This window comes from Kryptolebias marmoratus, linkage group LG4, assembly GCF_001649575.2.
Source record: "Kryptolebias marmoratus isolate JLee-2015 linkage group LG4, ASM164957v2, whole genome shotgun sequence".
Taxonomy (NCBI): Eukaryota; Metazoa; Chordata; class Actinopteri; order Cyprinodontiformes; family Rivulidae; genus Kryptolebias; species Kryptolebias marmoratus.
The window spans coordinates 4,648,586-4,663,302 of NC_051433.1; the positions used below are offsets into that span (position 1 = coordinate 4,648,586).

Below are 14,717 nucleotides of genomic sequence, written 5' to 3' on the forward strand. Positions count from 1 at the left end.
TTTTTTTTTTTTTTTATTTTTTTTTTCAAAACTTTTGTCTCCAAAACTGCACCCTCATTTCACTCACAGCCATCTTGCTCTGCAATTAGTCTATTGTTACAAAATGCAGTGAAAGCTCAGTAGGACAAAATTGTGTAAGAAATGTTCAGTAGAATGTGTGGACAATTTGGTCTGGACATTTTATTCATATTTGCTGCTGTGTACCTCACAGTCAGAGGTTTCCTGCTGAAGGTGCACTATAGCAGGTGGAATTTCATGAAGGAAGTTGCAGGAGAGTATCTTTCCACAGAGCACACAAAGCATGACACGATGCACAGAGTAAGTTGTTGTTGTTTGGTTTATAACACAATGAGCTCAGCTGATGAGGCTTCTTGTGTTGGTTTAAATACCTTTACCTGAACATATTCATAATATTGAGGAGCGAGAGGAAAGCAAGATCAGCAGAAAAGAGAATAAAGTTGTTACTTTAATCTGTATGCAGTAAATGCAGAAAACTATATATGTTCACACTTTCCCAACTGCTGATCTTACGGAATTTTTTACCATGCAGCTGGATGGAAAATCTCCACTTGAAGTCTGAAGAGAATGCTGAAGACATTTATTGTCCCATATGCTGCCCCTCTGAAGTACCTCTAAAACATCTCAAGACTGCAATACATCTCTGTAAATCTCTAAGACTAATTACAGTGATCAGAAAATGCTGTTTATGTGACAAAGTCTTCTGCAGAGTAAGACCCTAATCATATTAATATTGGAATCTTGCTGTGCATGTAAACACCCATTAACAAACTAAATTGACCTTTTTTGCTGCATTACATGTCTGCAACCTGGTTTCGTATTTAATTTCCTATGTTTTTCTTTTCAAAAACTGGTAGGCTATCAAATTTATTTTATTCTTGATTTATTTTCTTGATAAAATAATCTTTACTGTCATTTAACCTTGACGTGATGTGATGCGTTGCGGATCTATTCCTTGAACTTACACATGATCATGCAACAATTTTCAAAGACATTTTTTTTATCTTGTTACTATTACTTCTTTTCACTTTTTGCCAAGTTTTCAGTAGTGCAGCTTTGAAAGAGCTGAAAATAAAAGAGCATTTGGGAAAAGTATCTGCCATTATGTTTCAAGATCTGTCGGCATCTGATGTCACTGAGCAAGCTGGTGACATGTCAATAATAGCTTCTCAGTGCCACTATTAGAACATTCTCAGAGCACAAGCAAACCCTGATTGAAAAGAGGAAAGATAATAACAGTTAATAATAAGCGGGGAAACTGATTAACTTATGGCCAGGATCTCTCTCTTTCTCTCTCTCTCTCTCTCTCTCTCTCTCTCTCTCTCTCTCTCTCTCTCTCTCTCTCTCTCTCTCTCTCTCTCTCTCTTTCTTTCCTCTTTTTCTCTTTTTTCTTGTGCTTGTACACTCTCATTGACTCATTCTGTCACTATGAAAATTACTGCCTTGTCCTTTTGAAGCCACCAGAATTAATTGCAGTAACATGAAGGTGTATATGGACCCGTGTATGATTGTTCCATCTTATAAAGATTTTGTTTTTGAAATGTTTGTGAGGTGGGAGAAACTTGGCACTGTGTACACAGCAGGTGCTTTCATCACTGTCTATTCAGAGAGAAATGCAAAACCCTTTTCATACCGTCCCAGCCTAATTTCTTCACTGTCTTGGCATTATGTGTGCACTCTTGCTAAGAATTGTATTTCTTTTTTTGCGTGCCTAATTCGTTTCAGAACCAAATAAATAGTTTTTGTCTGTGTGCATTGCCTGTACATACTGAACTATGAAGTATTTGGTGATTTATAACAAAGCCATGATTGATAATCAGTTTATTCCATGCAGAAACACCGCTTGTAAAGAACAATACAAGTGCAATGCCAAACACACTCCAAAATCCTCTTTTAAATGAGAGTAAGCACTATTTTCCAGGTCCCATAGCAACTAATTGTACCACCTAACAAGCCAGTGTGTTGGTTGGCTGCCTTATTTATTTGTCTATTTATTTCTCCCACATATCTGATCATCTGAAGATAAATTGTTTGTGTAATTTCCTTGAAAAGACATATATAACAGTTAGGCTGCATGTACTTCAAGTTATCTAAAACATTTTTTTTTTTCATATTCTCTGACAAAAATGTTTTTATTATTTTTATTTGACACTGTTTCAGAAATGTTTCAATAATACAAATAGATGCAGGGAAAATGAGCGAAAAGCTTTGCAGCATCAGTGACTGTCTCACTTTATGAAATGCACTTATTTAATGGAGGCATGCATCACACTGAAAGGTATACTTAGTGGCAGCTTTTTGATCAAATGTGGAAAACTAATCAGAATTTGTGGTCTCATTAAAACTGAATAAAATGAAAAGTCTAGTATTCCTTGAAGGAATGCATTTCGCCCGCTGTCTTTCATGACAGGGTTTTAATTCATGATAGCCACTACAGCCACATCTTGCAAGATGTGTTAATGCTTATAATATGCATTAAGGATGAATAAGGATTAGAATCCAAGGAAAAAGGAGGAGGGTGGGGGGGACAGGACAGGAAGACAGTTCGGCTGAACGTGCTTTCTTTTACTTGACTGTCATAGAAACTGGATTTTAGTAAGTAAGTTATTATTTATTCTAATATTAATAAATAATATTGTGGTAGCGTTTTATTACCATGTGAGATGTTTTTTTACATTGTTATAGTTATGCCTGGTAAGCTGTCAAATCATATGAAGTATCAGTACATAAAAAAGAAAAAATAATAATTTAAGAACAAATTCTGCTTGATGTCATGTCTTGTCCCCGAAGAGCTGAAAATTGCACACTGTTACTGGTGTCTTACAAAAATCATACATAGTTATAAAGTGAAATTCTCATGACATTATTTGAGCTAAAAGTCAACATCTGATGCTGGTTAGGTTTGTGTTTGACATAATTCACTTAAACCTCTGAAGCCTTATTTGTGGTTGCAGTAACAGACAGTAACAACTAGTCTAATGCATTTAAGGTACAAAAATAACATTTGTTCTTTTTAACACATGAACGCATGTGTGCTGTCTCTGACTCTTCGTAATCATGCATTAGCCTTTTTAAGGACACAGTTTAGGCAACATTGCAAACATGACTGATGTCTATCAGCCTCTCGAACAGTCATATTTTAACATATGTCTTCTCTTATCTGCATCTGCAATATTTTCATATTCATATTGTAGATTTGATCTGCTGGTGATGGAGGGGGAAATGAAAGGAGCAGGATAATGACAGGAATAACATTTCACACTCTCCCTGCAGCAACATATGTTGTTTATTTTATTCATGTATTTGATGAAACATTCATTTAATCCTTTTTTTTTCTTATACCTCAAGCTGACAGGTGGCAAAGACACACTAGAATCATTATGAATAGGTGAACGGTGGTAGTTTTTCTAGCTGGAGGTAACACATTCACTATAATATAATATCTGATTTTTGAAAGCTGACAATGTAGGGCTTTAGCACTGTGGGAAGTCATGCAATGTTTAATCAATATTTCTGTTATGCCTATAAATTACCTTGTCTGCTAATGGCTACAGAAACATATCAGTCATCAAGATTTGCAGAATTAATTCTTCATTACACCTGAATATAACCAAAACAGGTGTTATTGCATTGCCACACCATTTTGTCCAACAAAAGCTACAGAACAGGTGCTTGAATCTGTCTAATCCACACAGCTCGTCTTCCACCTGCTGTGATAATTAATGAGGTGGTTCTGTACACAGTGAAGAGTCAGAGTTGGTAGCAGATACATTGGGGTCATTGTGGATAAGGCTAATGCTTATACTTCACATTGTGCTGTTTGGATTTTAAGCTGTGGTTCAGTGCATAAGGTATACACAGATAATGGGTGTTGAAAGTTTGGAAGCTTATGGTAAAAGGTGTTAATTAGTAAAGCTTCCTTAGACCCAATGCTTGTCAACACACTTGTTACATTAAAGGGATTTAACATTTGGGTTGCAACAAATGATGTTGTGTTTTTTATGAACATGACACAGTGATTTAGCTTAAGTCTTCTTATCTTTTTAAGTAGAATTCAAGACAATTTAAAACCTTTACCACTGTGTGGTGCTATTTGCAACCATATGTAGTTTAATTACATTAGGAACACACAACAGAAGGAAGGTTGTTCTCATACTGTCATTCACTGCTGCAGGAGTTCACAAGCTCTGAGTTTAAATGAAAGGGTTTTTAAACTCTATATCTGTGTTGAAAATATTGTGCAGGTTGATGAGGCCACAGATCAGTTCAAAGGCAAAAAGGATAAAAAAGCTGGTGGCTTGAGGGAAGAGGCAATTAAAGAGTTTTTATTTATCCGTGTTACTGACAACAAAGTTTTGTTGAATGGCTTTGAGCAAGGGTACTTACCCCCATGTGTATGTTCCTGCCTGTGCTGATGACAATATTTATAGCAAACTCTAAAAAAAGTGAACCAGTCTAAAGATACAAGCCAGCAACCTGATTGAACCTTTAATGTTATGTCAGTTATGGAAAATACCAAGGGGCCAGCAAAGACACCTCTGGTCCACAATTAGTTTGAAATGGCTAAAATAAAAGTCAACGTGAAGGAGACTCCCTGGACCAAGTCAGTTTGAAAAATAATCATTAGAAAAAGTGGTTTGAGTTTGTAAGTGTTAGCAACTTTAAAGCTTTTATGTAGCTCTGAATACAGCGATTTGTGTAAAAGCAAAACAAAAAAAAGTGCAGAGTGAAGTTTTCATTTTAAAGGTTAACATGTTTTCATAGAAAAGCTGCACGTTTTAAAACCCAACTGTAGTCCAGGGTTTTGTGTTTGTTGCAAATTTAGGATGGAGGCATCACATTTTAGGATGGCATATAGGACACTTAAACAATCTGCTTACCAAAAAACAAGATATAATATTGTGAAATGCAAAGCTTAGAGTAATGATTCTTTGATCTTCAAAAAATTGAATTCAGATGGCCAAATGTCCACAAATAAGCCTAGGATTGAATTTTCTTTTCTTCAACATCACATAAAAAAACATTGTTTCTAAAATTACGACAGGAAAAGACTATACAACTTTGGTTCTGTGCCAATATCTTCTGGCTGTGTACTGGAATGAAACACGAATTCCCTGTCAGGAGATTAGGCAGCGATGTTAATAAACTTGTGGACTGGTGCTGGAAAATCTGTGATATTCTGGGCAACTATTCTGTGGCAGGAACAACAGACACGACTGTGGTTTTATTAATTAACAATGAAAATAATCTTCCAATGTTTCCACTGAAAACCCTAAAGAGACTCAGCACTTGAAAGAACACATATAGATTTTCAATTTCAGGCACAAGAAAGAGTTTTTTTTGTTCAAGAATAAGACTGAATGAGCTTATTGCATACCACCAGTAAACCACAGCACAGCTAATAGATAGTTGGATGTGAAAAAATTGGGTTACTGGCAACTAAAAAGACAATGTTATATCCAAGACTTAGTTAAACTAACATTAGATCATGCTGGAGTGTTTTTGTTCATGGAAAGCTCCAATTCAAGTTTTTTACATTAAGAACTGTCAATGCACAGCCATCTTCTTGAAAAGACAACACTATCTCCATGTTTGACTAAGGGTATTGACAAAAAGGATATTCAGTGTCTGATTTACTTCACACATGCTGATGGGAACTGTGGAAAAATAGTTTAATCTTTCTTTCATCAGATGAAAGGATTTTGTTTCTCATAATCTGATTGATCCAGACTCCCAGTAAGCTGTTTTTCAGCAAGGAATTGTCTCTGTCTTGTTACTCGAATATAAAGGACTGGTTGGGGGAGTGTTGCACTGCTGCTTGTCTTGTTTTTAACCACTGTTCTTGTTAGAGTGGTTTGGTCAAATGGAAACTATCTTCAGTTACTCAGTTTAACCAGGCAGCCAAAAAGTCCTTTAGATTAATAGGTGTGGAAACTCTTGTTTTAGTTCTGTGCCTTGACTTGGAACTGTCTCACAGACCTACAGACAATTATCTAGACTTCATGGCTTTGTTTACACCGATACACACTGCTAACCATGAGAGCTTTTCATAAGCAGGTGTATGCTCCCTTAATTATGTCCAGTGGATTCAATTAGGCAAAGAGAGGCCATTGTGAACTTGTAGAGTACAGTCCTATGATTTTAAGCAGGATGAAACAGAGCTCAGCTGCATTCCTAATAACAACTTCTGAATGTAAATGGGATATTTCTATCTTTAGCAGAAATTAAATTTTCTGAAAAAATGTTGTATTTTTCTGAATGACTTTAAAGAGAAAAAGTAAGTTTTTAAACTAGTTAAAAACAAATATGGGAAACTTAAATGTTTTTTTTTCATTTTTAATGTTTTAAACATCTTCTTGTGACAATATATTTAAAAATATTTTTGGAATAAAAATAATAATAATAATAATTATAATAAATTATGTCCCTTTATTGTTTTTTTTTCTTTCTTGCTGTCCTCTCAATCATCCACATTTCAATACTCTCATCAGGTGTACTTTAAGCGTGATGGTGAGCTAATAGAGGTAATTTCCTACACCGAGCCCTCCACCCTTGAGAGAGGAGGAAGCTCAGCAGGAGTAAGAGGAGCCAGGCCACTCATCAGCAGAGACCTTGATGACACTAAACTGCATCGGTCCCTCTCCCTTCTTGATCCCGAAGGCCGATCAGCACGCCTGTACACAGAGAGCCCTCAGCGTTTTCACACTCAGGGCCAACAGGCCTATGAGCCGAGTCCTGCAACGGAGGTCATCCCAGAGACAGTAGTGAGCAGGGAGTTTCCCCGCTGGGTACACACCACGGACCCTTTGTACTACTTTAGCCACACTCACATCCCCCAGAGCGACGGCTCTGTGGTGGTGCAGGCGAGACTCACCTGGACCCTCAACCCTCAGCTGGATAATGATGCCCTGTTCAGCTGTGAAGTTAAGCACCCAGCACTGTCTATGCCTATGCAGACAGAGGTCACTCTAGGTAAGCAGAATTTCAGTTTTTCATGTTTTGGAATTTGAATATTTGTCTGCTACGTTCTGCTGATCTGTTTTCTACTTTTCCTCTCAACTCACCTCAAACTCTCTTCCACCCTCCCATAATAATTCACATTTCTTCTGTTTTTAATCTCCTGCTGTCTCCATGTCACACTTGGAAGCCGACTCAGTCTTCTTATGTTTCCCTTTCAGATGTATGCAGAACAACACTGATTTTCATTTTATGCTACTTAATTGTGTCACAGTTGAGCTGATTGCAAGTTTAGCGGCAAACGAGTAACTCTAAGTGACTGACAAGCCAAATCATCGAGCTGTCTGTTGCTAGACTGAGTTAACCTAGGACCGTCATTGAAAAAGTCAGCCTGAATTAAAGAAGTCAAAAAAGAATTTAGACATGCTGACCATTGTTATATGATTTTAAAAAACTGTTTCAGTGATGCTGCCCTTGTCCTGCCTTCAATGAGCACCTCCTTTAAGCTCCTGAATCTTTTGTATTGCCATAAATTTATTGATTTATTTAAAATAGAAAATCAGTGGTACTAAAGATTTTTTGCTTCTCTGCAAACTAATACTACCCAAAACTTAAGATTCAGATAGCAGGAAAAGTTAAGGTTAAGTTTTGATAGTTCATGCATGTGTGTGTGTACTTGTGTGGGAGTCTAGCCGTTTGATATACAGTCTATGGTGTAATCTAAGCGAGATGCACACACCCTGTCTTTTTTTATCTAAACACAAAGATGGCTTCCAGCACATCCAATTAAGACTTCAAAGGCTATACATTGGCATAGTCCTCCTGGAAACAAGCCATGCAGTCCTGACATGATAAACAGAGACAATATCTTCCACAGGATGAGAAGATGGTTGAAGACGGAGGAAAAGCCTGAATGAGGAGACTGTGGCGTCTCCATGTGTGCTTGCTGTGTTTCATGTCACTCTTAGTGTTTTATCTTGTGTTACCAGCTTCCATCTAATTAAAAATTGCCTTCTTTCTATCCTGGTAATCCTCAGTGGTCACTCTGCATGATTCTACAGAAGCTGTCATTATTATCTTGTTGTAACTCCCTAATAACTTTAGATGGACAGTTTGGATTTTTTGAAGTAGGGTTCTGTAGAGTAGTTATCAATATTTGACCTGCAAGAGTCTGCATCAGAATAATCTCATAGGGAGTATTTGAGAAATTCTCATCCAAACATCAAGCTAACAGATTCTTACAGAGTCTATTGTAGAGCATATTTCAACCACCTAAACATGCTTAAATATCAAAAAGATGCTCTATTGTAAATGTTTAAACCTTGTTACTTTGCATCATAGGGTTATTTAAATAGATGTCAGGAGCTTATTGTGCTGAAGACATGCCATGTTAGAACAAGATTCAATCTATGATCCCCTGCAGCACGTTCTGTGGGAAACACATTTTAAATGCATGTTAAATGTATACATAACTCTCCGATGTGTAAGTAATGCTATACAAAAATCCACAACAGAATTCATTTTAACAACAATAAAATATGTGAGCTCGAAGTTGTTTAAGACAGTAGAAATTAGCTCTTAAAAGAACTGTCTTCTGAGTCTTAGCTTGACTTTTTGATGGTAACTCTAAACTGACATAAATCTGACTGTAGATAAAATACTGGCAATTGATAAATACTCCATGCAACCCCACTTCAAAAAGAATCTGAACTACCTCTTTTAAAAGGAAAACGATAAGATAAACAATCTCACAAAAGGCATATAGCAATTTATTTCTGTCTTAGCTGTTTTCCTTCACTACGAAGGGAGAAGAATTTTAGTGAAGGCTACATGTCATATGCTTTTGGTAGCAATGTCACCACACATGAAGAAGACGTTTTACGTTCTGTCCACCAGGTGGCATATTGTCAACCAAATGTATTGTGAAGTCTTTGCTACATCATTCACTTGTAAATGTTAGTAAGAAAAATAAATAAATAACTTAAAGTTTTTAGGGTTTTAAGCGTAGTTGTAAGGATAGAAACTGGAGTCGCCTCAATGGGAAAGTTCTGTTTCCCATTTGACTTTTAGAAACTTTACAGATCACAAAAATACCATGGTAAATAAAATTTTAAAAAATTCCTGAAGACTAATTAAAACAGACACACAAACAACCAACTTTCATTTTAAATTGGCAGAGGATTGTTTTAGAATGTCTTACCTGCCATCTGAATGTATTAGACAGAAATACTGTGTAACCAATACAAGACGCAACATTTCTTGAAGGGTAAATGACATTAGCTGTCATCTCAAGATGTAGTGTTGCAGTAAAGATTCTAGCTGCTTTTTGACTTTCTCTCATCTTGATGATAAAACAGATGGCACAAGGAGTGACAAAGTAAAATTCTTGTTAGGTGTTGTAGGTGCTAATATTTTGACAAGCTTCTATGTCTGCTGAAGTAATTAATGTGTCACTACATTTGTTCCTTTAAAAAATGTGGAAACAGTATAGGCATTCCTTGTTTTATTCCAGCATCTAAAAGAAAAAATGTACATTTGTTGATACTAATTAGAGTACGCTTGAAATTTAAAGCCTTCGCCAACCTGTTTTGGGTCTGAAACTGTGGTATGTTTTTGCTTTTTTTTCTTTGGTATAGCATGGTTTAAAATTGCATTCATGGTTTTGTGGTTATGTATCATGGATTATAATTTTGATAGTACTTCTGCATTTTATAGTTTTGATCATGACTACATAAAAATAGCTATGGATTCTAATTATTAACATTATTATTTTCATTTAAATTAGGCTGATGTACAATTGCACTCATATGCACACCCTCTTGCTTCTTTCACGGGTGCGTGTGTGGTCGGGAAATTAATGGGAGATCTTTTCAGTGCTCATATAAGTAACAACTCTTTCAGAGATTTAATATTGCCTTCGGAGAACGAGTGACAGCCTGACAATTGACCAATGTTGTATCACATTTCATGCATATTCATGACTTGCTCTGTGCTCCTCATACAAATGTTACTGAAGCTGCTGGTTGATGTTAGGAGTCCGAAATAAAACAGTTTTGTGAGATTGTCACCAACATATTCACAAACATTTGGTCATTCACAAACAATGAATCTTGATAAGTAAAAGTTTTATTTGTGTTGGATTTAGATTAAGTTGTTTATTATTTAACATCATTAGACATAAATGCATTTTCATCTCATTCCACACAGTGGTAAGAAGAGATCAGCCTCCTTCACACCTCAGTCTTTTCTTTGCCCAAAAGTCAAAGGGCAAAAAAATCAGTTTGTTTTTCTGTATAGATGTGTGAGTGAGCTTATTAGTTGTATCTAAAAGTCTGCATGGATAACTTTGTTTAGTAATGCACATATAGACATGTTATGTCATGCTTTTATATTTGCCTTCAAATTACTTTCTCAATTATCAGCCTAATTCTTTGCTTTGAGTCACCAAGTATGTTTGATAACAAATGATGATTAATGATTGGCAAAACTTTGATTTACCACAATCAGTGATTCAGCATTTGTTCTGGTCTTTTATTAATTTGGTTGCATGCTTCCCTATTTTCTCTTCTGCAACAGAATCAGTCACCCAGCTAATGGGACAGGTTTTCTTAAATCTGTTGTACAGATGGGCAGACCTGTTGGTGTTTTAGCTTGGCATTAAAGCACACCTGATACAGGCTACGCAGTTGTTTTTCTGGGAGGCATGTTTATTCTCTGACCTCTCCTGAAGTGAAAACTGTTTTCACTTGGAAGGTTGAAGGCTTTCAGGATTAGGAGGTAGCCTTACTGAACCGTGGCTCATTTCCCCTGTGATGTCCTTGCCCGAGAGATACTGTGCAGTGTCCGTCATACTCATGCTGCCGTAATCAAAGGTGGTGACGTAGGACACCAACTGTCACTGCTGGAGCAATTCCCAGAAATTGGCCATCATCTTCCCAGCCATATGCCTTGCGAGTTCTGTGACTGCATGACACCAGTATTTAAAAATACCTTTCAGTCAGTGTGTGGGAGGTGAAAAGATAGTGCTTCCCACTACCATGCCAGTCTCAGCTTGTGAAATCCCATCCATATTGGACATAAGATAGAGCATTTAGCTATTTCACAGTGTCTGCATGATGTCTTTGGTTGGACTGCCATGTGATATTTTTCATAAATCTTAAGTCCTCCATGAGGTAGGCCATGTTTGTTCCGATTTAAGTTTTTTTAGTGACATATAAAGAACAAATAGTATACTGTTACTGTTTTTTTAACAAATGTGTAAACCTCATCTTCCCCATTTTGTATTAATGAAGTTATCCCTTTTTCCTGGAATAAATGCAAATATTTTGTTGCCATGTTTTTTTTTTTTAAAAAGCTCAGGAGTGGGGTCATTTTTGTGTGCAATTTAATGTGCTCTTTTCTACTAACAGTTGCAATAGTGTGCCCCATTAGTGGCCCCTTATGAAGAGTTACCTTTGCTGTTAGTAGTTTTATATATAGTAGTATATATATATTGTACTAATAAGTTTCTATTCTACTCTATTCTAATGTTTGTATGCAGGCATTTAGGCAATCACAGCCCAAAAAACATTTGTGATTTATTGTACTCAGTGGACAGTTTGTTACCAGATTAATGGTGAAGAAGTTAAGTCATTTATCTGTCTTCTTATAATTCTTTAGTTTGGTCATCAACAAAAACATCTTACAGTGTGATTTATGTTAAGAGTTCAAACAAATGTAACTCCAGAACTTGAGAAGTGGGCTCACAGGCATTACTGATTGGATGCCCTTAGCTTGAATCTCATTGCATGTGTTGTTCAGTCCATTGACTCAACATATGGGGAATGCAATAGATGCGAAGAAGTTATCTTTAGGGAAATTGTTAATCATCACAAATCGTGCAGAACCTGCTTATTGCCTGATGTCATGTACTGTGTGATTTAGTGGTAATAAAATCACATACCTTTTTATAACATAATGCAAATCGCTCATTTTATCTCAATGCCTCATACACCAGACAGGCACTGACCCCCCCTCACAATTTAACAATATTGGAATCTGTCTGTTTCCTCCCCTGTTGTGGCCTATTGTTTTAGGTGGTAGCAATGAAAGCCATCTTGGGACTGCTGTCCCCACCAAGACAAGGGAATTAGCTCTCTGAGTGCTCCTTATCTTGCTGCTTCCACACTCCCCTCGCTGCTCTCCCATTCTCCTCCAGTAATGAGTATCTACCCAATTTAGTTTCTTTTCTCTCCAAAGGGGAATAAATTCAGCACAGTCCTTTGGATGAAAGAACCCGCAGGTCCCTTGCTTCTCGCTCTGTGACCTTAATTGACAGGAAATTGTATTTGTCTCTCTCCCTCTGCGACAAAACAGGTGTCCGGCAGGATTTGCTCTCCATGCTTGGTACAATGACCTTTGTCTCCTTTGTGTGTTTATCTGTTTTGTTTTCTTTTGTTTTTTTCAGCTGCTCCTAAAGGTCCTAAACTCTTCATGACCCCCAGTAGGGCAAAGGTAGGGGACACGGTGCACATCAGTGTGCAAGGATTTCAGGTAAGTCTAACAGGGGTATGTGCATGGGGTTTCAAGAAAATGAAGGGACAAATTCATTGTAGAGTACCACTTAAGTGATATCTCAGTATTTTTTTTTCCAAGTTATAGTTTATGGTTTATCTTCAGTCAATAAAATTCTTAACTAAAATATAAAACCAACAAACAACAAAACCAACATGACCAAAGTTCATTGTAATTTGTTTTAATCAATAACATGCTATAGCTATTCTGAACAATTTTACTACAATTTTACCTGTTTCTCCCCCCACCCCCACCCCCCATACTCAAAAATGGATAAATGTTTTTTCTCTCATTTTGAAACCCTTCTAAAACAAAAAAGAGAAAGACCTCTGTCTCTGTTATGACGGGCTGGAAGATAGTGATGGTCTGTTTGACAGTAATGACACATTAAAGGCAGGCAGCCTGAGCCAGTCAGGTGAAAAGAATCTGAATAAATCTGATATAGAGCCTGTCAATGGCCCTAAGCACAAATCTCCTTCGAGACTTCCCAGATGCTGCTTTGGAATCATGAGGCAGATTTCATGTTTGATGTTTACTTCACTGTTATAAGAACAAAAAAATATTCCTTATTGTTGTTGGTTTAAAGCACTGAGCTATTGACTGCACAGGTTTATACATGTGTTTGTGTTTGTCTTGTGACCTTGGAATTTCTTTAAAGCTTCTCTTTGAACAGAGTTAAGACTGGTTATTACAAACAGGCTTGTGGCATGCAGCCAATCGGGCCGTTCAGCAGCATATAGGCATCAGTGCATGCAGACTGATCAGAAAGAAAATTTGCCTTATCCTTCACTGGTCCAAGGTTTAAGGATTTCACAAGTAGATAAGATTATGTGCCAAGACTAATAATGTTAGCAAATAAGGGGGAAATAAAAGCACCACCAGTTTCTCTGTAGACTTTAGTGTGTACGTTTTTGCCATGTATTTCTTGTTCTTGTTTCTTTATTCACATTTTTTAATTATTTATTAATTCAAGTATTAGCATAATTTGTGTAATTTTATGCTTTTAAAGACTCACACACAAAACATAATTGCAGCAGTTTATTTGAAATGTGAAATGATGAATATACCAGTTCAGCTTTCCTCAAGGTTTTCAAAGTACAAGCACATTTAAACATAGGTCTTTTTGTAATTAAAAAAAAAAAAAACACACTTGTGAAATTTCTAAATGAGCCTGCTTTTCCTACTGTTTTTTTTCCTGAGCTGACTTAACCCCTCTCTCTTTTCCTTCTCCTTTTGTCTCCATTCCTAATGGATGATCATAGAATGAAGTATTCCCTGAGCCGCTTTTCACCTGGACGCGGGTGGGAGGCCGCCTGCTGGATGGAAGCGCTGAGCGAGAGGGGAAGGTGTTGATTCTGGAGAGAGTGCCAGCAGAACTTAATGGCTCCATGTATCGCTGCACAGCCCAGAATCCTTTGGGTTCCACAGATACACACACCCGTCTCATAGTTTTTGGTATGCATACCTTTAGTTAAAATGAAAAGGCAGTGAATTTTGATTAATCATTTATGAGATCAAACATATTTAACATTTTTGTCACTGTTCAACTTGCAAAATTATTTGGATTACATATACAACCACACAGTTGAATGTAACAAAAAATTAAACAAATTAATTTCTTTTATCTACATATTTAAAAGATTCATGTGACCTTTATTAACTATAAATTATTGATATAACTAAATGTGTGTTTAATTAAAAAAATGTTTCTCTAATTGGCTCAACAATACACTCTCGTTTTATAGAAGCACTTGCTGGCAGTAACTAATCACTAAGGGATTTTGTAACCATCCCATTAAGGCATGTCTAATTCTGTTCTGTCTTCAATGCCAAAAACCAACCTTGGCTTTAAAGGCTCATAATTAAATTCAGAGGACCTTTGTTGTTGACAGTGGTAGAAAACCACTTTGTTCAACGTTCAAGCTAAGGTAACATATTAATTGGAATTTGAATGTGTTTGATGTACCTGTTCTGATATGGGAACTCTGGCTCCTCTGATTCTGTTTACTCTAGAGCACACGTGTCAAACTCAAGGCCCGCAGGCCACATCCGGCCCTCTGTAACGTTTCATCCGGCCCTCTAGTCTGGGACAGATCGAGTCTCTGATTCTTATTTTGCTTAAAAAAACTGAGCCTAATTAGTGAAGTTTTCTCTGACAGTGACTTAGAAGCCAACAATATATAGTTTTA

At 36.7% G+C, this 14,717-nt stretch overlaps 1 protein-coding gene across 1 annotated transcript in view; it reads left to right on the plus strand.

Moving 5' to 3' along the window:
* The window catches only part of igsf21a (immunoglobin superfamily, member 21a), a 159,356-nt gene that overhangs the window by 133,595 nt on the left and 11,044 nt on the right, over positions 1-14,717 (plus strand). Inside the window, exons 6-8 of the mRNA XM_017408972.3 lie at positions 6,510-6,990; positions 12,422-12,507; positions 13,791-13,983. Of these exons, the coding sequence (XP_017264461.1) occupies positions 6,510-6,990; positions 12,422-12,507; positions 13,791-13,983 (760 nt within the window). The remainder of the gene's footprint in view (positions 1-6,509; positions 6,991-12,421; positions 12,508-13,790; positions 13,984-14,717) is intronic.